At 30.7% G+C, this 24286-nt stretch overlaps 1 protein-coding gene across 2 annotated transcripts in view; it reads right to left on the bottom strand.

Moving 5' to 3' along the window:
• Positions 1 to 24286, bottom strand: part of LOC129984835 (runt-related transcription factor 3-like) — a 75819-nt gene that overhangs the window by 30940 nt on the left and 20593 nt on the right. The window contains exon 2 of one of the 2 annotated variants that reach the window (XM_056094801.1): positions 3980 to 4093. In XM_056094801.1, the coding sequence (XP_055950776.1) occupies positions 3980 to 4093 (114 nt within the window). The remainder of the gene's footprint in view (positions 1 to 3979; positions 4094 to 24286) is intronic. The other variant, XM_056094802.1, reaches the window with a different exon arrangement.

Below are 24286 nucleotides of genomic sequence, written 5' to 3'. Positions count from 1 at the left end.
CTCTTCTACTCAAAGAAGAGATGAATATCACTCGGCTCTAGCCGCATTCTCCACTAAGGTGGAAGGTAAGTTCGCAAGACTGCCCCTATAGAAGATTTTGTTTAACAAAACTGTCAAGTCGTTCGAAAGAAAAGGAAGGTACTGTGATACCTGGTAACGAACAGGCCGACAAGTAAACCAAATTTAAGACTTTGTGGAATGAATGTTTAGATATTTCTTTTCTATATTCTTTCCTTCAAAGAAATTCCAGATTAATGAGAAAGTTCAAAGAGAAGTTAAGGTCCATCTCATATCATGATGTCAAATAAGGTAGCGAGAACTTGGTCTGCCTATATGCTAAATGCTTGAATGATGATGATGTTGTGTCCACTTTACAACGGAATGGGGGTGCAGTAGCCTCTGAAGGTATAGACCCCTAAGCACCCGAGGGCAGAAGTCTGACTTCTAGCTCATTTGAAGATGACACTCACACACTCGCTCGCACAATGCCTATTTACAGGGGGGGGGGGGGTTACACACCTCAGAGACACAAACACATAACAACCATGCCCGAAGCCCGAACCAGGACTCGAACCCGGGACGCCCATATCACGGGGAAGACTCACTGCCTCTAGGCCAGGAAGCCGACAAATGCTTGAATCTTCAGGATGATTATATTGAAACGTAACAATGTTCTTACAAAATATTTGGCAGTTAACTCAATTTATTTCCTGCTGTTATATTTTTTATAAAGTCATTTGGAGATTCGAAACCAGGGGGAGTGATCTGCCCAAAACTTTCTAGTATACTCTCCAATAAACTTGTCATTCCAGAGAACTCTTTACATGGAATTGGCGTATAATAGTTACGAAATATTAACTTTTGGCATGAATTTAGCATTTGTACAGAATCTATCGTGTCATCCTTGCCGAGTTTTTTGGCGATTAACAGCTTACATCCTTTAATAATATCCAAAAAGGGAATTCGTGGTTTAGACATGTTTTTAACCACCAATTAAAACAAAAATTTGACACGAAACTGCACTTTTAATTTTATATGTTTAAAATAATACCAAATTTGATATGTTTAAGTCACTGCGTTTTTGAGTTACAGCGTTTATATTTTTCTGAAAGTACATACATACAGACAGTGAAGCTCTCCTTGGATTTGGTGCAAAATTCGGGAGGTGTCTGCATTATAAATGTTAAATATGTGTGCCAAATTTTATCCATCTAGCTCTCTTAGTTTTGTAATTATTGTGTTAACTTATATTCGAACAACCGGACAGACAGATTTCCTCTGGATAGATTTTGCTCAAAATTTGATAGAAATCTGCAAATGTGATGTAAAGAATATATATCAAATTTCAAACTTCTAGTTCAAATAGCTTTTGAGTTACCTTAGTCACAGACATTTTCCAAAAATATGTTTTTGGAACTCAGGGTGGTCTAAAACTCGGAGATTCGTCAAAATTTTGAATTCGAATTTTTTGACGATTACTGTATTTTCTCTACACTACATATACAAGAAAGTAAAAAAAAAAAAAAAAAAAAAAAAATGTCTTACGAAGAATGTCATTTAGTGCTTATTAAAACATAATTCGGCTCATATAAATAAAATTTAATTACAGACAGATAATGTGTAATTATAATTTAAATATTTTTTTACTGTACTGTCGATTTGTTAACGATTATGGAAATTATTATTATTGTTGTTTACACCGCTTTTATTTTATTTGACCTTTTCTTTTCTTCTCTTTCTCAATAAGTTTTAGTTTCCGACTATCAATATGGATGCACTTTACCTTTATTTTTGCAATTTTTGGATCAGGGAAAACAAAACGAATCGCGTGTTGAAAAGAGATACTTCACCAAAACACTGCAATGAAACTCATTGAATATATATGCGCGGAGGTTGGTCTATCGGTCACGGATTGGCCAAATTGTCCTCAACGGTTGTCAGATACACACCAGATGAATATACCAACCGACATATAAAAAACAAAAAAGGGGAAAGAGTCAGAGTTTTGTTCATTGGGGAATACGCATCAAATATTCATTGCGTTCAATTATAGAAGGGCGTTTTGGCAGCAGAGCGAAAACACAACAAAATGTGACTAAATGCGAGTTTTGTTTTCGTTGGATTCATGTTGTCAAGGTAGAGAAGCAATCATTTAAAAAGTTTTTCGGCTATATTCTGATTTAGTTATTAAAAATGCTCCAGTTTCGTAGTTCTACTTAATATTCATGACTTATGAATTTAGAAATTGAGTTTTCTGGCAGGGAAAGTTTGTAAAATATTCCGATAGTTGAAAATAAATATCTAAACTGTGAATTCTTATTCCCCATATATTAATATCCGGGCTGATTTATTAAAAAACAGAAAAGGAAATTCGAATATCTTGCCCAAAATCTCGAAGAAGGATTAAGATTTAGGACTTTATTTAATTGTTAAAATTTATTTTTATGAAGACATTTAGAAATGATCAGGTTTAGCAAAAAATGAATTTAATATCATTGTACCACCACCTGTGTGTAATCGCAATTATTGAAACAATGAAAAATATTAAAGTGAAACATTCTAAAAATGTTTTTTTAATTTATTAAAATTAAAGACAAAAATTGTATGGAAATAAAATTGATGTCAATGAAAATTTAATTTGGAATTTTAATGTAATGTAAAAATTAATTTTTATGCAATACTTTGCTCTCAATTTATTGAGAATTTTTTTAAAAAAATTGTGTAATTTTTAATTTAAAATTAAATTTAAAAAATTGAGAAGCCCCTTACTTAGTGAATATTTACCCTCCAAAAAGTAACTACCCGCCGCATTCTCTAAGTCAAAATCAGCTCTAAAAATGTTTTGCATGATTTTTAAATGTATGTGTTGATTTTTAAGTATACAGATAACCGATCAATCTATCATCATGTTAAAAAGTGTTAAAAACATAGCTTAAGATATGCAGTCATGGAAATGTTTCATCGCGTCAGAGACATAACCATGATTACTTTAATAACAGTTATAAATTAATGACAAAACGATAACAAAGAACTTCTCATGAATATTTATTTCAACTTTGGAGGAAAATTAATAATTAAAACAGAAGTTAGCAATTTACATTCAATGAAAAGTTATTTGGTGTATAATAGATGGCAGTTAAATATTCTCTTGTGTAGTCTTAAGGCATCTAATGGTGGACAGAACTTTGATTTAGACAATAATAATCGATATTTTGTATAATGTTAATCTATATTATAAAGGAAAAAAATTCAAAATCTATCCGATGGACGTACGATGAACAGAGTTCAACAGTAAGAAATAATAGCGCTTTATTTTCTATGAAAACACGAACATGCGGAGAAAAACACAGACGAAACGTATACAAAACAGCACTTTCAATAAATAATTAATAAACAAACGTAACAGCACAAAACTTTCTGATAGAACTCGCAGAAGAGGGACTTCGCTCAACTACTCGATTTTTTAATTTTTTATAACAGTTTAAAAAAGCTCCTAGAAAAATCACAGAAAATTCAATCCTAATAGATCTGTCATCAAAGTTCTTACAGTTTCTGGAAACTTCGATTTTATGCCCAAAACCGCCAAATGGTTGCCAAGGCCAGAGGTCATTGGCTCGGTTCATCAAGCTATCTTTAAAACTATTTTCTTTACCATGAAAGTGATTACAAATTACAAATGGAAAATTGTTCAATCATGAAGAAATCCTATAGTCTATAAACATGTCGATATTAATACTACAACAAAGATTAATGACGTGGTCGCCTGTAATTTTGTATACAGTGCTAACCTAGAGCCTTGGCAATTACAGTGCCACTGAATAAAGTGAATTAAATATTAAAATAACTTTGATTGAAAACTATATTTTCTCAAATTCATCAAAGGATGCTCTTTTGAAAGCAAAGATTTGGCGATATTAGAGATTGGCCAACTACAGATTTATTTTGTACTAAAATTTCGTAAATGGGAATAAAAACTTACAGCTCTTACTTCTAGGTTCTCTTGGTCCATCCACTGTGATTTTAATTGCTTTGTTGTATGTGGCAACTTGAGGTGGATTGGAGCTCACAGTAATGACCAACGTGAAGCTCTTTCCTGTAAAAAAGAAATAGCAAAATATTAATTTTAATAACGAAAATTTGTTTCATGTTGAAATTAACCCTTAACTGGGGATGTGCGGTCTGTGAGACCGCTAGCGATGGATTTTCGGTCACCCCTATTCTATTTTTAGCTCAATTGAATGGATTGACTCTGTAGCTTTCTGTTTTATGACCTTCAATACACGTGCACTTTTTCAACCGATTTCAGCGGATGCTTTTTAAAATAATTCAGTTATTTCTTTGGGTGCGGTCTCTAAGACCGCACCTCCCAGTTAGTGTCCAAGTGATAAACAAGGCTTAGCAGATGACGCTAAAACTTGGGCCCCGAAATATCATCCAATTTACTAATCCTATTATGAAGCAGCGTTCCAGACACTTTTAAATGAAGCATAAAATGATTTTAGTGATAAGGATAATTGTACAGAAGAGTTTTTCGATGGAAGTTCACATTCAACTGATTCTGATATGTATGTTTAAACATAATTAATTTTTCTAGTGATAATGTATTTCGAAAAATTTATAAAATATATTAATATACCAAGATATATACATACAGAATTTATAGGTTGATTTTTATGCTAGTTCTTAACCTGTATGTTTAAAATGCCCTAGAAAACCGAGCCATGAAAGTCACACAAGCCGATAAAAAAAGGGCCAATTTTACCCATTCTCAATTTCTTTTTATTTTTCATATAATTGTTGAATTTTACATTATATTGTCTTCTATGTACCTTCATATACTGCAAAAAATAAATATGATTTAAAAAGTAAAAAGTAAAATGTTTTTTCAAGAATATTATTTATTGTAATTTGTAAGTAATTTGAGAAGAAAATGTATGTTCCAACGCATTTACTTTTTCAATGATAATTTATTTTGAAAAATTTCTAAAACATATCTACATATCAAGAAAAATATCTTCAAAATATATTGGCAGTTTTTCATACTAATACATTTGTTAGAAAATTTAATTTGAGTGTAAATGAAATGCGGTCTCGTAGACCGCACCTCCCCAGTTAAGGGTTAAAAAGCTGTCCTAGCAATTGGATTACAAACTTTGTGTTATGATAAACGCAATAAAATATTGAAGAAAAAAAATCGTGAGGGTTTCCGTCTGCACATTTTTGCACTCTTCACATAAGAAAATACACTAAAATATGTGGTCAAAAATATTGACTGAAATAAAATCCAAACATTTTCGAGACCGGAAATTCTTTAGGACTCACAATCATCTTAATTAACTAGCGAGATAAACGTAGTTCAACATTGTTGGGAATTCATTAAAGAATATTTATAATAATGGAATACTATTGGAGTAGTAGTTTTTGTTAGGTGATGCCTGAATATAACTGATGTTTTCAATGTCTTGTAATGAAATGTAAAAATTGGTTGAACACAGAAAGTAATAAAAATATTCTTTTGCTTTTAAATTTTCTTCAATCTTCTCCATTTTTGGTGTTGTCCACCTGTACCATGCCAACCCTATCTTACGCTAATAACTACAATTTTATAATATACAGGTACACTGTTTGGTTTTATTATAAATCTTATAGTTCCCATGATGTTTACAATAAGACAAATGAAGTATTTTGGCTGAAAAATCATCTACCAGGCGTGCTTTTTAGTTCATACCAAAAGTAATAATGAGATTTTTAAAGAATCAATTCAATGATTGAAATTAAAAAAGGAAATTACTTCGACTTCTTTTCAGGTTTATAATTTATATCAACACAAAACATATTAAATACATAAAGAAAAACAATCGAACCCGAGGGTTTTGATAAATTTTTCTTTTTATAATAACAAGTTAGCGAGTTAAAGTTTAAATATCATAAATGCGTGCAAGAAACATGAATAGGGATTGGTATACGCTTTCACAAATAACTATAATATTGAAATGTAAATTTCAAAGCCAAAAACCAAACCAAAAATTGAAAATACATTCAAAAATACAAATTTAAGAATTCAAAAATTGATGCAACGTTGATAAATTCAAAAATATTATAAATCATTTCCAAAAATTAAGATAGGTTTTTTTTTCAGGATTTCTTGTAAATAGTAATATTTAATATTATTTAATATTTATAAAATGCAAATCTGATATTTTACACAAGAGAAAGAACATATATCACAACGAATAAACAAAATCCTAATTTTTATGATATTTTTAAAAGTAGCTTTTATACAAAGCTTCTATCAATTAGTTGAGAAGAGCATTAGCCAAAAATTTACACCATAAAACCACAACAAAATTGATAAATCAACCACTGTAATAACTGTAACAATATTTTGAACGAATTCCCGAACTATTATTTATTTGTGTCTATACTATTGTAAGAAATATTGACAGAAGTAAGAACAAAAACAAAACTTTTTTCTTAGGCATTCGAATAGACCAAATTGTCCCAAAATTGCCAACTTACATATATTCCTATGTAGGTAATCGAATAGGCCAATTTGTACGAAAATTACCAGGTATTCAATTTTTCTTTATTTGAAAAAAAAAATTCCGTTGAACTAATTCATTTTTCCATAAAAAATATCACCTCAAGAGTTTTTAACAAATAAACCTACTTCTATTCCTATGCAGGTAATCGAATGCACCAAATTGTACGAAAATTACCAGGTATTCAATTTTTCTTTATTTGAAAAAAAAAAATTCCGTTGAACTAATTCATTTTTCCATAAAAAATATCACCTCAAGAGTTTTTAACAAATAAATCTACTTCTATTCCTATGCAGGTAATCGAATACACCAAATTGTACGAAAATTACCAGGTATTCAATTTTTCTTTATTTGAAAAAAAAAAAAAATTCCGTTGAGCTAATTCATTTTTCCATAAAAAATATCACCTCAAGAGTTTTTAACAAATAAACCTACTTCTATTCCTATGCAGGTAATCGAATACACCAAATTGTACGAAAATTACCAGGTATTCAATTTTTCTTTATTTGAAAAAAAAAAATTCCGTTGAGCTAATTCATTTTTCCATAAAAAATATCACCTCAAGAGTTTTTAACAAATAAACCTACTTCTATTCCTATGCAGGTAATCGAATACACCAAATTGTACGAAAATTACCAGGTATTCAATTTTTCTTTATTTGAAAAAAAAAAATCCTTTGAACTAATTCATTTTCCGACCAAAAAAAAAGCACCTCAAGAGTTTTTAACAAATAAACCTACTTCCATTCCTATGTATAGGGAAATTACTGTCCCGTTTGCGGCTCAGCCCTCTGATAATAAGACAGCCAACAACCTAAAAGAAAGCAAGAAAAGAAAGAAGAAAAAAACCCTTCCATAATAACCTAACGCTCCCGACTTTTGCCAAAACATGGGAACAGTGCGCGAACGTTTTTCTTTCAAAGAATCGTAACGGAAAAGAAAAGATAAGCTTCTCAGAGAGTAAACAACGTATTCGTAATCCCCTCGAACCTTAAGTCATCTGTTTAGAGACCTTACGAAGTTCCCTGCCCATGAATACGTTCACTTTTCTTGCCCTACAGTGGCTGGCTAGGTTTCGAATTTTCACGGTAAGATCGCTGTAGCTTACTGTTTGAGACATGCTGTTGTTGGACGTCAAGAAGAAAAAAAAAATTATTTCTGGAGAAATTTATCTGGTTTGGTGTAAAAGAGTTGAATCAAATGATGCAGTTTGTAGTACGGTTTTCCGTAAATCGGGGTGTCTCGATGTTGCTGGGAATAAAAGTGGAAGGATAGAAATGAAGTTTTGTATTTTTAAATATAATAATTGAACTTCTTTACCTTAGTTCAAAATAAAACAAAATTTTTCATTAAAAATTTCATTCAATCTGAATCTGTTGTATGAAATATACACATTTCGGTTACCTAATTCCCCCCCCCCTCCTCCTCTCTGAAGACTTTCTTCGACACAACCTAGTATATTTTAGTTAATCGAATCATCAAATTTCCCCTTCGTTGCAAATGAAGAAAAAGGATTTATTCAATCCCTAATAAAATTAGACAGAAAAAAAAGGTGAGAAGGCTGAGAAATTATCTCACCAGAAACCCCCCAGGCGAAAGTTCCAAACAAAAGATACACAACAAAGAGCGAATCTTGAAAGAGGGGAAATTTCGGACACAAATAGTAGTGAAAGCGCGCTAGAGACAGCAGACATCCTCAAACGGCGATTTGTTTAAAGAGTTGGTTCGAAAGCCATTCGGGGGCAATTTCTCGTGATTAAAGACGGGTGATTGGTGGAGCAGAGTCAAAAGCCACTTAATATCTTCCCATGAGTTTAATGGAAGAAGTCTTGCAATAGTGATCTTTTAAGATTCATGTGTATTAGTAGCATTAAGAAAGTTGGAAATTTGATTTCAAATGAATGTAATTATGCAATCTTTGATATCATAACAATACAAGATTTATATAAAAAAATGATTTTGCAATTTTCGAACGGAATTAGCACATCTAACTTCTCATTTTTATTACCTTGTTATCAAATTTCTCATAAAATTAATAAGAAAAAAAATGAAATCTACGATTGCAAATTTTAAGTTATCATGTGAGAACATTATTATTTTTTAAGCCATTATTTGTCTTAATTAATTTAAATCATTAACCATTTTAAACCGGTTTGAAACAATCACGAGACTTTTCTATCGGTCTCTATTCCTCCCGCCCTCTCTCTCTCTCTCTCTCTCTCTCTCTCTATATATATATATATATATATATATATATAATTTTTTAAACTTTCATTTTCTACTTTTCTAGCTGGCAAACAAAGTTTTGAAGCTCGACCGATTTTAAGGTGAAAAAAAAAAAAAAATCCATCGTTTTTCTAAATATTGACGCATGCGTAATCTGATAGTCTCGTGAGTGTTTCAAACCGGATGAAACTGGTTAATGACTTAAATTAATTAAAACAACTCGTAAGAAGAATGAATATTTCAGAGAATGAATAATTTGGAAATCAAGTTGTAACTTTAATTGGCGATAAATCGCCAAATGTCATAACCTTCTGCATTATTTTCTAATAACCCTAAAAGCGAAAATGGATGCCTCAAAAGCGATGAATTGCCAATTTGTTGCCTACGCATTTTGAGGCTTCAAAAACTTCAAACCAAAACAATACCATGTGCTCACATGATAAAATATTTTGTTTGACGCGGGAGAACATAACTTTCTGAAGAAACACATGAAAAATGTATTAAGAGTTAAGGAATAATCTAACATAGATGTGGAATAATAACATTTCAACCCCATCCTAATTAGAGGCGGTATGGGAAGACCTAATAGGAATATGAATAGCTAGGAATGAGAATCTTAGGAAGTACAGTATCCTATTCTGAGGCTTAATAAGAATTTTTCAAAAACTTGTGGACCTTTCCGCTCTTTAGCTAAGAATTACTACTTGTTGGAGTTTTTTGTTAGAGTTTTATTTCAAATGAAACTAAGCAAAATCTCTCAAATCTTAAGGTGGGTTCACACGAAGCCAACTATTGCGGGCAATAGAAGGTCACGCCTACTTTAGGAAAACCAAGTGACTGCAACAAGACAATGGCAAATGGTTGTCCCGTCGGGACAACTAGGAAAGTTATTCAAGAACTCAAACTTATTTTACTTTTTCCTTTAGCGAAATGCTTATGTCCTTTAGATTTTGAAACCGGTTCAAAGTCTGTTTTTAAACAACAATAATAATCTGTCATCATATTCACATTCCAATACCCTTGATATCATTTTACCATGCATTTAACACCTTGGTGAAATTTCCCCACCTTTTTCTTACAGGGGGAGTTTCAAAATACTTAATTTGAGAGTACAAAAAGTGTCATTTTAGGATTTTATTGTAATTTAGTTCTTTAATTTTTTATATCGTTTATAATTAGGATCCTTATAATTGCCTAAACATTTCTTAACGGCGTCGTTCAAGCTAATTCAAGCTTTTTTTAAAAAGATTAGTTTAATTTATTTCCTAATTTTCTTTTAACCTTCTTTAATCATTTTATATTGAAATGTCGGACACACTTTTGCTTTTACCATCCGATAAATGTTTAAAATATCAATTAAATATCAAAAGCAATTACCATTTTAATTCAAAGTTTTAATAAATTTTCTCATCAACTCAAGTTTTTTTGGAAAGAAGATGGAAAAGAAGAACGGAAAGAAGATATACTTTGCCTGCACTTTGTTCAATCGCATTCTTTGATCCTGAATTTAATTTTTCCTTAAAAGTCATTCTTTCTGTATTCATCAAGAATATAATTTACAGTATTTGAATTTAACTAGCACGTCTAATTTAGCATTTTTTATTGTCTTATTATCAAATTTTTCATGCAATTAATGAATAAAAAATCTTTTTAGACTCGTGCTGCCAATTTGCTATTTTTAACTTACTATTCCATTCACATAAGAAATAGGGCCTTTTTGTGCAGCCATTTTTTGAACTGATAACATGGTAAACATTTTTAATTCATCATAAATTTTTCATTTAAAATATATTTAATTTATTTTAATCGGGGAAATAATCAAGATTTTTATATGATATTTAAAAAAATTTTTGTATGAGCTACAGGAATTGAAGCAAGAACTTCTCAATTATAATGTAAGACAATTTTTTTAAAAATATTCTATATCCTAAAAATAATAACAATAATTTTCTGTATCAAGAAAATGCATTTCCTATTGCCATTTTACTCAGAAATGAATTTTAAATACTAACATAAATGTATTTTATTCGATAATAGGCTATAATGATTTTATTAAAATCACGCTTTTTTTTCTTTCTTTTTTGATTTGTGAAAAATTTGTGAATGATGAAAAAAACAAATGCTATTTTTCTGATTAGAGTGATTGATTTACTTTAAAAAAAAGTGGCATTTTTCAAATCACAGAATCTTGTTGGGCTGAATCAATTATTAAGCATGTAAAGGAGAAATTCACAGTTCTTTCTGTATCGTATTCTGCACCTTTTTTCCTATAGCAGTTTATAATGGAATTATAGCCTTTTGTAATTGATACAATTGTTTTGAATTTTCCTATACATGATAATATGCTTGAAACATATAATAAAGATATATATGAACTTGAGGCCAAAGTTCATTATTTGAATGCAAGAAAAAGGGCAAAATGTTCGAGAATGAGTAGTTAAAATAAGCAATGCAACAATAAAAATAATGCGTAAAAAAACTTAATTTTCAATCATATGCAAAAAAAAAAAAAAAAAGATTAGGATATAATAAATATTTTCTAACTTATTGCAGTATTGATTAATAAGAATATAATCTACGTGAGTGATGAGATTGTTAATTAGGAAATTAATTTTTGATACAATTATCGATATATCAATGCATGATTTTCATAAATAATTATGATAAAAATAATCTTAATTGGAAAAATTAATACTTAAGCAATTATCGATGGATAAGAATTTAAGTTCAAATATTTGAACAGGGAATGAGGATAACAATAGCTGATAGAAAATAATTATAACTGTGTAAAACAAGGGAATTTGAATTTTGTTATTATGGTGAATGAATTATATTTACTCAGTTTCGAATGCTTCAATAATTAGAGTATTTAAAAAAAAAATATTGTTTTTCAAATTTTCATATGCGTATTTCACAACAATATGAACCGAATATCATAAAAATTCAATTGCCGTGACTTTAAAATAGAGAAATATAATTGGGGGATAATGATTTTAATTTAAAAACAAATTTAATAAACATTTTTAAAAAATCACACAAATTATTACTAAACTAAAGACCCTTATATGTGTGTGGGTATTCATTCAAAATCTAACATAATTCTTACTTTAATTTTATGTTATCAATAAAAAAAATGGCTAGAATTAAAACTCTTACATAATTCTTATTTTAGTTTTTGATTATCAATAGAATAATTACTAGAATCACTAATTTCACATCAGGTTTAGGTTATTGATGGGGAAAAATACTTCAATTTTTTTTTCAATAAATATTTGAATGTTCAGCGTAAAAATAAGCATGTCAAAAGATCATCTCCATCTAATAAAAAATCATTTCTATTGAGCCTATAAAAACGAATGAAATCAATGCACAAACGATCCCTCGTTTTTTCACTTCTTGTATTGCTTTTATCATTTTCACGCATTTGTGATAATTTTTTAGGATACTTTTTTTTTTATGAAAAAGAAGTCTGTGAAAATGTGAACCATTGTTTGTAGATGAAAGCTAAAAAACTACTATTACAGGCTTTTAGCATTTACACTTTCAGTTAACAGCGCAGAAAAGGAGGGGAGGGTTCCCGAATGAAGAACCAGACCGAAAAAGAATTTAAAATGAAGGGAAAAAAGAGAGAAAAAAAAAGTATCGATTCAGTTGTAAGAAAAGTGGATTGCTGTATTACTGGATGCAGTTGAAACGAATCTGTAAAGTTTCGTTTTATCATAATATTAAATGTGAATTCAATTTTATTATTCAAAATCAGTTGTGTTTGAAATTCGAAAACTTTGTAAACTGCAAAGCGAAAACCATTGTAAAATATAGATAAATGAAAGGGAAAATCTTCAAATTTTGATCACAAATATCGTGAAAGTTTTAGTGAAAGTTCCATGATAATTAATGAATTGTCACGGAATTGCATTTATTCAATTAAATGTAATTAATCAAAAATTATGTTATGTTTTTTATTATTAAAAATTATTTTACCTTTATACCTTTACTTATTACATTTACTATTGTTTTGGTTTGAAGTTTTTGAAGTCTGAAAATGCGTAGGCAACAAATTGTTGAAGCCTCAAAATGCGTAGGCAACAAATTGTTGAAGCCTCAAAATGCGTAGGCAACAAATTGGCATTTATCATTATCCATTTTTCGCTCTTAGGGATATTAGAAAATAATGCAGAAGGTTGTCACATTTGGCGATTTATCGCCAACTAAAGTTACAACTTGAATTCCAAATTATTCATTCTCTGAATTCTTACAAATTATCTTAATAAATTTAAGTCATTAACCAATTTAAATCGGTCGAGCTCCAAAACTTTGTTTGCCAGTTTGAAAAATTAAAGAAGCAAGTTTAAAAAAAATTACACACACACACACACACACACACACACACACACACACACACACACACACACACACACACACACACACACACACACACACACACACACACACACACACACACACACACAATGTATTTATATATATAGATTAATAAGTAATAAAAACCAAGTTAAAATGAAAAAATTGAATCAAAATTAAACCAAATAAAATAAGAATCTGACCTGAAGACTTTCTCAAGGGTCACCCTCACGCAGGAATTCAAAATAAGAGACTTTTCTATGAGGAATCTGACTTTAGTCTAACAGGATTAACCCCTTGTGAACCGAAAATCCCCTTAAATTAAGGCCTAAGAGATACACTATTTTTTACAGAAATGAAACAAAACAAAACAATGCATTATATATATATATATATATATATATATATATATATATATATATATATATATATATATATATATATATATATATATATATATATATATATATATATATATATATATATATATATATATATATATATATATATATATATATATATATATATATATATATATATATATATATATATATATATATAATGAAAGGTGCAGGTTCGAAGACATAGAAGAGACATTTTACATTTTAAAATTCATTTTAATGCATCCCGGGAAAGCAATTTATTTACAAGTAGAGACGCGGACAAGGCACGTCCGCCACAGCGCACAACAAAAGAAGAAGTAAGGAAGGGACGAAACAAATGATCACTAGTCTTATATAACATGGGATTTCCAGCCACGTGTCAATTGAATACTCGTGTTCACCTTGGCAAGGGCAACTGATGGCGCGCAGTAATTTTTACACAGCTTCAGTTGAATTAAAAGTGGAATGAGATCAGGAAATAAGAGAATAAAATTACTATGGGCTAAATTAAGGTAAAGTTTTGGAAATTAATTTGGTTTAAAATATTATTATTATATATATCTATACTTATATAAAGCTCAATGTGTGTGTTGGCGCTCTACAGGCCAGACCGTTTGACTTACAGCTACCAAATTTGGTACGTGTATACCTTGGAGGTCGGGAATGTGCACCTAAGGTCCCTTTTTTTGAATTTTTAATTAGAATTTTAATTATTAATTAAAAACAAACTTCCCCACCAAAAAAATCTTCATTTCCTAACGCCAACTGAGTAAGGTGTCAGTTTTTTTTCCCCCACGCTAATGAGGTTAGGCTTAACATGTTTTCGACCGATTATTTCAAATGATTATCTTTATTTTCTTAATGTTTGATGCATTTAAAATTAAACATTGTTAATGAATCGATCTTTCATATTCATTCTGAAGTACTTTTGAATTAAAATAAAACAGAATAAAGGAAATTAAAAATTCTAATCTGCATAGCATTACCCCAACTGGCGTAGAAAATTCACACATTTGCATTACCATAACTGGCATTGAAAATTCACGCACGCTCATTGTTTTCTGATTGTTGACAACTATTTTCAACGGATTCGGATTTGATTTAAATTATTTTTAGGTTAGTTGCATGCTTTTGTAATTAAATTGTATTTATGTTAGTTATACATATTTTGCATGCTTATAGTTTTTACATCGTTTTCTTAAGTAGTTTTTTAACCTGTTTTCAACCGATTATTTTAAACGATTCTGTTTATTTTCTTAGTGTTTGATGCATTTAAAATTAAACATTGTTAGTTAATCGATCTGCTCATGATGAATCTGAAAAACTTTTGTTGAAAAATTCTTGAGATATTACATAAATTAAGAAAGATATTCTTTAGTGCCCATAAAGTTTAAAGGCTCAGTGACTCTGTTTTCAGTAATCATATTATACAAAAAAAAAATGCTTTGTTTTAGTAAAAGATATTATTATATTAACTGAAGTTTAATCATTTCCATTTTAATTTAAGCATAAATTCTACGGGAGCTGACATAAAATTTGAGAGATACGTTATGACTGAAGGCGTTTATAATATTATGAGTAAATTATATGACTATCAAAATTTGAAGTTTTAAAATATTTTGATGAAGCTATTAAAATAGGAGTTACATAAAATATTTAATTATTAAAATTTTAACTAGCATTAAAATTAGCGAACCGGCAGGTCGCCAAATGCGGCTAGTATATATATATATATATATATATATATATATAAAATGATAAATTCACATTAAGAAATTATATTTCATAACTATTGCTTGTTAATGTCCTCCAGAGTATTCTCCGTCTTACCTACAATTCCACAATCCTCGGCCTTACCTACAATTCCAAAATCCACAATTTCATATGAATAAAAGAGGGACAAAACTTTTATTTGAGAGTGGGTGAGAAAGTTTCGAAGAGACTATTCGCAACCGTTTTAAATTATAAAGAATTTGTTCTGTAATATTTTCGGAAATAATTGTGGGAAATATGTACCCTTCCTTTTTATTTTTAACTAATTAAAATTTATTTTTAAAGTCGCTTCAAAGGGAATATTCTTATTTTCTTAAGTATATCTGTGCCGAATCTGTTAAACCAAGGACTAATAACTATGCCGAACACTTAATACAAATATATGTGGGTGGGATGGGTTTTGATGCATCAACCCACTTGGATGAGCTTAATCGTTTTATTTCTTGATTAACAAAGGATTTTTGCAAGTGATAATTCAATGATGAAGAAGGAATTTATGTTACATGAAGATGGACAGTTGATGTTGTTCAAAGGATGTTTCCCACTTACGCGTGGTACATTGGTCATTTGCAGATGAATTCTTCTACGCAAGAACTCCAGTTTCGGCCTTTTTCAGAGGATCATGTCTTTGATTTTCGGTTGTACCCTTCTTGACTGACATCTGTCTCTCCTCTCGTGAACTCTTAACTGTGCCCTCTGACTGCTAGCTATCACCGGAAGAATGCAGAGCGCCCTCTAGCGGAGTTAATTTACCACATGTATATAAGAAAAGATTATTCATAAATCACTCTAATTTACTTTTAATTAATTTTTCAGATTATTTGAATTTTAAAACTTTTCTAAGCCGAATTGCATATCCAAAAATTGAACTTAATGAAAAACTGGATTATTATGCAATCATTTAACTCGCAACTCGATATCTTTCGTTTGGGAAATAAATTTGATTTATGTTTAAAAAGCACATCATATTAACTATATTGAGAAATAAGACCGTCCCACTAGAATATCAAATTTACTGCAATGCAATTTTCCCCCAGAATTTTGACAAATTTTTCAAAAACATTTCTTGAGTGGTATTTAACAGTGTAATTTTCTTTAAATTGTTGAAAGATAAAGAAAAAAAGGAAGATTCATCTAATTATCTGAGCTGCTTACTGGAGGAACCACGAAGTCAAATTACAGTACAAATAGATTACCTAGACATATAATGGCATGGAAATATAATGACCTGGGAATCATTTCATTAGGTCAACCCGTTCTTTTGCTGAAAGAATCATGAGACCAAGTTATGCGCAAGAGATTTAAATTAAATTAAACAAAATGGGCATTCTCGATATATCAGCTGGTCGTCAAAAGCAGCTAGGACCAGCGGAACAAAAATGTATGAAATAAGGAACAACAATGTATTTGCCGCAAACTCTTTTTATCTGACTATTTTACGGAAAACAACCCCATTTTATTCCTGTTTCTTAATTTTTACTTTCTTAATAAATGATTGAATAAAAAAAAATTCTATAAATATTCCACTAAGATATGTTTTTAAAAAGAACACGATATTAAAAGAAGAGAAATTAAGAATATTTCCTCAATACATACACTTTTCATCATTACCTTTTTCTCAAAGATAAATAAAAAGAAGGAACCCTAAAAGACTTTATTTCGGAAAAACATACAGTGACCAGATGTTTGCGATGAATGCAATTAAGAAAGCTATTTAACAATATATCTATATATTATGAGCCAAGAACTTTGTTTCTCATATTATACCAAGTCTTGATTACAAATATTGAATCCATTTAAAAGTATATTCCCCCTGGCTCATGTGTAGGAAGAAATAAAAGCATTCAAGTCTCAGAAAGGATTGACATTTATTCAACAAGCATTGGTGTCTTGCTGAATGTAGACCTAGGCTATCCTTTTGTCTTCCAAAAAAACGTTCCGAATGCTTGAACAAAAACTATAAATATCATCTAAAACATACCTTATCTAAAAAATAAATAAAGAAAGAAACCTTTTGAAGTACAAATGATGATAAAAGAAGTAAAAAGAAAAACATATTCCAATTGTTTGGCAAACTTTGCAATCACCAAGTTTGTACCAGAGAGATAGAAAAAAAAATCTTGAAAAGGTTGGGCTTTGGAAAGACATGCAGTGGCCAGATACTCATCATTTATTTTGATTTCACGCCGAAAGAGTTAAAAGCGTTAAAAACCTAAGGTTTTTCAGACCTTTAGGGGGGGCGGAGGTACCAAGATGAGATTTTGAGTCACAAAAGCACCAAAGGGGGTGTAGAATGGAAGAAAAAGAAAGAACCTTCTATCGATGGAATAGAGAAAAAGGAAAGCGGTTAGCTGCGAATGCATCCATGACCAGTCTCCTGAAGACAGAAAGATAATATGGAAAAGGATTTGAAGAAAGGGAGACGGGGGGAGGGCAAAAAAGGGAGACAAATAAAAAAAGGGAAGACGATAGATAAAAATAAATAAATAAAAAAATTAAGAGGAATGAGTGGTGCAAGAGAGATGAGAGGGCGAATACAGGGCAATGAAGCGTATTTTCCAGCCACAGATCCTGCTTTTGCATGCATGGTCACACATCAAAAGGTCCTACCCTAATGCGTCAGAATTTCCTTTTTTCACCCCCCGTTTTTCCATTCCCTTTTTTTCCACTTGTACCTCCCTACCCTGCTCCCCCCATACTTTTCGTTCCACCGTTTTCTAAAAGTTGGTAAAAATCGCTAACCAAACTAATGTGACAGATCGCGATCATGGATCAGTGGTGCCAACATTCCGTCACAGCCAGAGAAACCGCTTTTGGTCACCTTCCCCACCCCTCGATTCGATCCCTCCTCCCTGATTCTTTTTCTACACTCCTTTTATACCCTTTGTCTCTCTCTGTTTCAACCATTCGGTAAGATTTCTTGTTTTATTCAATTTTTTTTTTTATCTGGAGCAGTTTTTTTCTTTTTTATCCTTTTTTTTTTTCGCTTGGTTCACAAGAAGTCTTCATCAACTTTTTCGTTTCTTTTTCTTTTTTTATTCTCTCTCTCTCTCTCTCTTTCCTTTGAATTTTATTTAAAGCGTATCCTCTTTGAACATCCTCATCGCTGCAAGTTTTCTTTTATTTTTTTGTATGGAATGTGATTTTTTTTAAAAAAATCTTTTTTTCCACTTTGATGTGGAATACTCCAGTGTGTTGTGCGGATGGAAGTGTGCTGATAAAGAAATAAGTGTGTGTGCGTGTTGACGAACAGGAAAATTTAGTGAAAAGGAAAAATTTAGAACGGATGGGAATGTAATATATGTAAAGATACCTAAATGAAAGACTAATAATGTAATGCTGAGTAATTTCAATTTTAATTTGAACGAGTCTGATATTCTTTCGTTACTTCAAAGAAAAATTTGGACAGATTAATTTCAAGATTCAGAAAGTAATAATAAAAAGTGTCTATGCTTTTGAAGTATGAAGTATAACATCAATTTGTTGATTTTTCTTATTATTTTATACATTTGTACATAGTGTAAACCATACCTAGTGATAACTTGGCGTGCATTGACTGGCGAATGCGTTTCTAAGCCTCTTAGGAGAGAAAGATAGATCAAAGAACAAAGTAACTTTTAATACCACATTATGATTCTATTCAGTATCCTGTGTGTTTTTAGTATCACACCAAAAGTAGAACGATATCAAAATAGAAATTTATGCATAAGCGTAGTATACGCGTAATACACTCTAAAGAAAGACAGTCTTATGAAATCGATATGTATTACATCCATTTTAAGCGTACAATGGTGGCTAAAATTGTGGACACTTTTGAAAATCGTTATGTTTTGTAACTTTTATGCTTATAGAAAATGTTGCATTTCACAAAATGTAAGTTCTTACATATCTTTTTAAAGAGAATTCAATGCTGATTTAAATACAAAAAGTAAAATTCAAATATTTGCAATATAAAAAAAGTTATTCTTACTTTAATCTGAATAACAAACAAAGTGATGAAGAGGATTGTAATTTCTAACTTTCCTGGAAAATCTCTGTTCTTGTTCAGGGAACCAATCAAATGTTATTAACTGTTAATAGAAACTGACATCGTGTTGGAACAAGTCATTATTGTGCTTTTTCTATAAAAGTGTGACTGTTTTTTATGTAATTAAATTGCAAGTTAGAAGTTTTGTTAAATTTTTTAATACACAGTTGAAGTTTTTGTAAATATTTCTAATATTTTAGTTAAGAATCAATGACATCAAATGAAAGAATATATTGAGCTCCTAGAAAGAGAACTAAGATTATTGTGATACATGAATGTGGTCTTTCCTATGCTGAAATTGCAAGACAGGTGGGTGGTTCAGTGACTACATCTGGAATCCGAAAATTTGGTTTACGCTATTAGGAGACAAATTCAATAAAAAGCAAAGCACGAAATGGTTGGAAAAGGCGAACCACATCTGTTGATGACAGAAAAATATAAAGGCCATGTCTCCAAGATAGAAGAATGTCATCAGCGGCTATCAGAAGTTAATTGAATGATGCTGGTATTTATATCAGTTCAAGAACAATCAGGAGAAAATTATTAGATGTTGGATTAAGAGGTAGAATTGACCGAAAAAAATCCTTATCTCAATTTAAGCAGCGTATAAAAAGATTACAGTGGTCAAAAGAACGCATTAATTGAGCAGATGATTAGTAATTACTAGTTATACGGAGTGACGAAACAAACATATTATTATTCGGTAGTGATGGTGAAAATAGGTAGCACATCGAATAGGCGAAGAACTATGAAGAATTCAGTTAGTGTTATGATTTGGTCATGCATGTCAGTAGACGATATTGGTCTCCTTCATGTTATCGACGGGGCACTAAATGCAAGAAAATACATTGATACTATTCTAGAGTCAGAATTTACACCTCCTATCAGTTGTCTATTTCCCAACAACGCAAGATTTATTTTTTATCCGAATTCAGCTCCTTGCTACATAGCAAAAATATCGAAAGAGTGCTTCAGTACAAAGAGCATTGAATTGTTATCATGGCCAGGAAACAGTCATGACTTCAAAATTATTGAGAACTTACGGCACCATTTGAAAACTGTTATACATATGAAGCGTTTGTCAAATAAAAGAGAATTAATTGAGGCTATAATTGTTTTCTGACATCCTGTAATAACAAAGGAAGAGCTTAAAATTCTAGTCAGTTCAATGAAATATCAAATTGAAGCTGTAATAAAAAATAAAGGCTACCCTACTAAGTACTGATAACTCGCTGCAGTCATCAGCATCTAAGGTATGTCGATAATTATTGCCACTCATTTTTTTTGTATTGCAAATATTTGAATTTTTCTTTTTGTATTGAAATCAGCATTAAATTCTCTTTAAAATGATATGTAAGAGATTGCATTTTGTGAAACGTTACATTTTTTATAAGCATACAAACTTAGAAAACCAAAATTTCCGAAAGTGTCCACAAATTGGCCACCATTTCATTCAAACTATAATATTCAATGAAAATATCTCAATCTTATATATTTGGTATAATTAAAATATAATTGATATTACTAAAAACTATTATTTTTTAAATTTAAATAGCGTAAAACTAGTTTTATTTGGTAGCATATTAATAATTGCGAACGTAAAATATTTCTATGTTGATATTAAAAGCTCTGCTAACTTTTAATAAATGAAAAATCTTTACAAAATTTTGAAAAACAAAACTTGTTTTTAAGTAACACCTAGTTCCCAACTTATTTATCATCTATAAAAGCGTATTTTGTACGACTTTTTTCATCAAATAATTTGCAATTTACAGATAGTATAAGGATTATTAAATTAAAAAAAATATTATTAGGAAAATATAGCTGAGGTAAGTATATTTGATTTATTATCAGTGACAAGTAATGGATCCTTAGCAAACGTTTTAGAAATGCTGGTCAATATTTACAAGACAAAGGAATAAAGCGCAAACAATCCCGAAATAATAGGACCGAGGTTTAGAAATTTGTACTGAAATGCAAAGTAATATGAATATAGAGTATCGTAGTTTATTAAATGGTTTTCAACTTTCCTATATACTTATTGGTAATATTCTTTCCTACTAAGTTTTAGACAGATAGAAAGAATGAAAATCTTTCGGTGAGCCATCCTGTTTTTCGTTTCTAAGTTTTAAGATTCTTCCAAATTTATCAATGTATAAGACGAATATTGACTAGCAAGTCAGAAAAGCTCGCTCGTGAGTCATTACTTCTCATCTTCCATTAAGGGGGATATTGATTTTCTCTCAGGTGCTCCTTTTCAATGGTCATCGCTACTGTCCGCAACAGTGCTAGAAAGACAGAATAATTTCAAATGGTCGCGCATTTGAGAGAAATCTTTATGGAAATTACCTTTATGTGCACCCATATAATGAATCTAAAAGAAGCATATAACTCAGATATTATAATTCTGGTATCAAAATGATTGGGATGCGCAGATACAAAATAAACTTCATATAATCAGGTCCAATTTCTGGTGGAAGAATGATTGGGATTCACAGATAAAAAATAAATTTCATACAATTACGCCCAATTTCTGGTGGCAGAATGATTGGGATGCATAGATACAAAATAAACTTCAGATAATCAGACCCAATTTCTGGTGGCAGAGTGATTGGGATGCGCAGATACGAAATAAAATTCATACAACCAGGCCAATTTCCGGTGGCAAAATGATTGGGATTACAGATACAAAATAAAATTTCGTACAGTCAGGCCCAATTTCAAGTGGCAAAATAACTGAGATTCACAGATACAAAATAAACTTCATACAATCAGGCCTAATTTCTGGTGGCAAAATGATTGGAATGCGCAGATACAAAATAAAATTCATAGAACCAGGTCCAATTTCTGGTGGTAAAATAATTGGGATGCACATATACAAAATAAACTTCCTATAATCAGGCTCAATATCTGGTGGCAGAATGATTGGGATGCACAGATACAAAATAAACTTCATATAATCAGGCCCAATATCTGGTGGCAAAATGACTGGGATGCACAGATACAAAATAAATTTCATAAGATTAGGCCCAAAATAGATTTCTGGCCCTCACAACCAAGCAGAAAATTAGACATAATCTTAACACGTTTGAGAATTGGTCATACTTGGAACAATCACCAACATCTGCTCCTAGGCTAACTTGCACTCGTATGTTCAAAGTGCAAGTGTTCTATGTCTGTTTTGCACATTCTTGTAGGATGTCCACGATTTGCTACACAACAGCTAGCGTTCCTTCAAATCTGTATGATTTGATCCTAAAACTGGTCTGTGTGATTTGATTCCTAAAACTGCTCGGATCACCCTTTATAATTTTATTAAAATTATTCATTTCTTATTGGTAAATATTGATTGACTTTTTGATTTTTATGATTTTTTACTGATTTTTTGAATATTGCGACGAAACAATTCGCTTGATCGATTAGTTTTAGCCTCTCACGTTTGTTTTCCAAACGGGATATAAAATTTTTTAGAAGAACTTAGGAATCTCGGCTCCTAATTGAGAGAGTCCAAATTTCTTGCATTTCCAGTTTATTCGCTAAATGATCGCCAAGTTTGTCGCAAATGTTGGAACCGATGACTTAGCATCCGTTCAACATCTATTAAAATATTTGCAAACCTCTCTTTTTTACCATGAAATCAGCTGCGTAGAAAAACAATATTATAGATTAGAAGCAATATATTCTCACTTTTGAGGAAAAGGACAATACTATCTCTGTTTTATCAGAATGATATGGAAATTTGATAAAATAAATTGTTTGATCCACAACACAAACTTGTTTGAGAGAATGAAAGTAATTCAACATTTTAGATAGTTCAAACACGAATACCTAGCTTCTGGATCAGAGTACACATTTCCCAAGTAACAGAAAGTATTTTCCACCAGATTATTCGGCTGGCGGTTTTTTAGTTTCCCAACTAATTGTGGAAATTTCTTCCGGTATATAAGTTTCAATTCCATTTGCCGTACGTCATAATTTTCAGTAAATTTAATCATTGAATACTTTATTTAAAATTAAAACTTCCAGCTGTATTCAAAGAGTCTGAAACCACAAGGTCTTTTTTAAAAATGGTTTTGTTGTCATTTTATTCAAGAAAAGGCAACAAACCACAAAACGAGGAAATGAAATGCTTGAAAGTACAGAACAGAAACAGAAAAGAATAAGAATCAAAATGTTTTCCAAAACAGTATGATGATGAGTGACGTTTACAGAGCAATTTCTTATGAATGGCGCCTTTGTCTATTAAATCTACGCGATTATTTCTCAAGAAATATTGTTTTCCAAAATTTCAAAAATGCAGCTATAATGGATGGAAAATATAAAATAAAGTGCATTTCATAGAAGGTCTTTAAGGCTTGCGCGTTGCAAATTGAAAAAAGGTAAATAATGTAAACAGCGAATTCCTTTTTCCAGTCACATCATTTCTATTTTATACAGAAAAAAACCAACAACTTGGGAGCAAAGACATCTTGGGAGAACATACACTAAAATTCACTCATCCTGCTCATTACGTTTTTGAGTTATTATGGCCACATAAATGCGGACAGACAGATTAACAGCCAATTAATCCATAAATTTTACTTCATAATTTGATAATTGTCTATGATTGTAGTACAAATGAGCACGATAAGTATCAAACATATAAAGCTGGATGGGCAAAATTTGATACACAGTTTTGGCCTCTAAAGCGTAGTTCCGCATCAAGTTGAATTTGGCAGTTTGTTTTTCGGTACATTACCGTGCATGAAAGTGCGATAACCCCAAAATGCAACCACTTAGATAAATGAAATTAAATCCTTTTACTAAATTTGTAATTCTGAGTGAAATTTTTAATTTGTCGGCCGAAAGGAAGTGTCTAAAATATATACTTGATTTGTTTCCAGTATCCTATAAAGTACAAAGTGCTTATGCGTGGGACTCTGAAAATAAAAATCTCAGCAGTCGTGAAATTCACGATCTTTCTCAAAGATTGCATTT

Source organism: Argiope bruennichi, chromosome 9 (assembly GCF_947563725.1).
Source record: "Argiope bruennichi chromosome 9, qqArgBrue1.1, whole genome shotgun sequence".
Classification (NCBI taxonomy): domain Eukaryota; kingdom Metazoa; phylum Arthropoda; class Arachnida; order Araneae; family Araneidae; genus Argiope; species Argiope bruennichi.
Note: the sequence above shows the minus strand (reverse complement) of the source record. Positions and strands in the feature narration are given on the sequence as shown.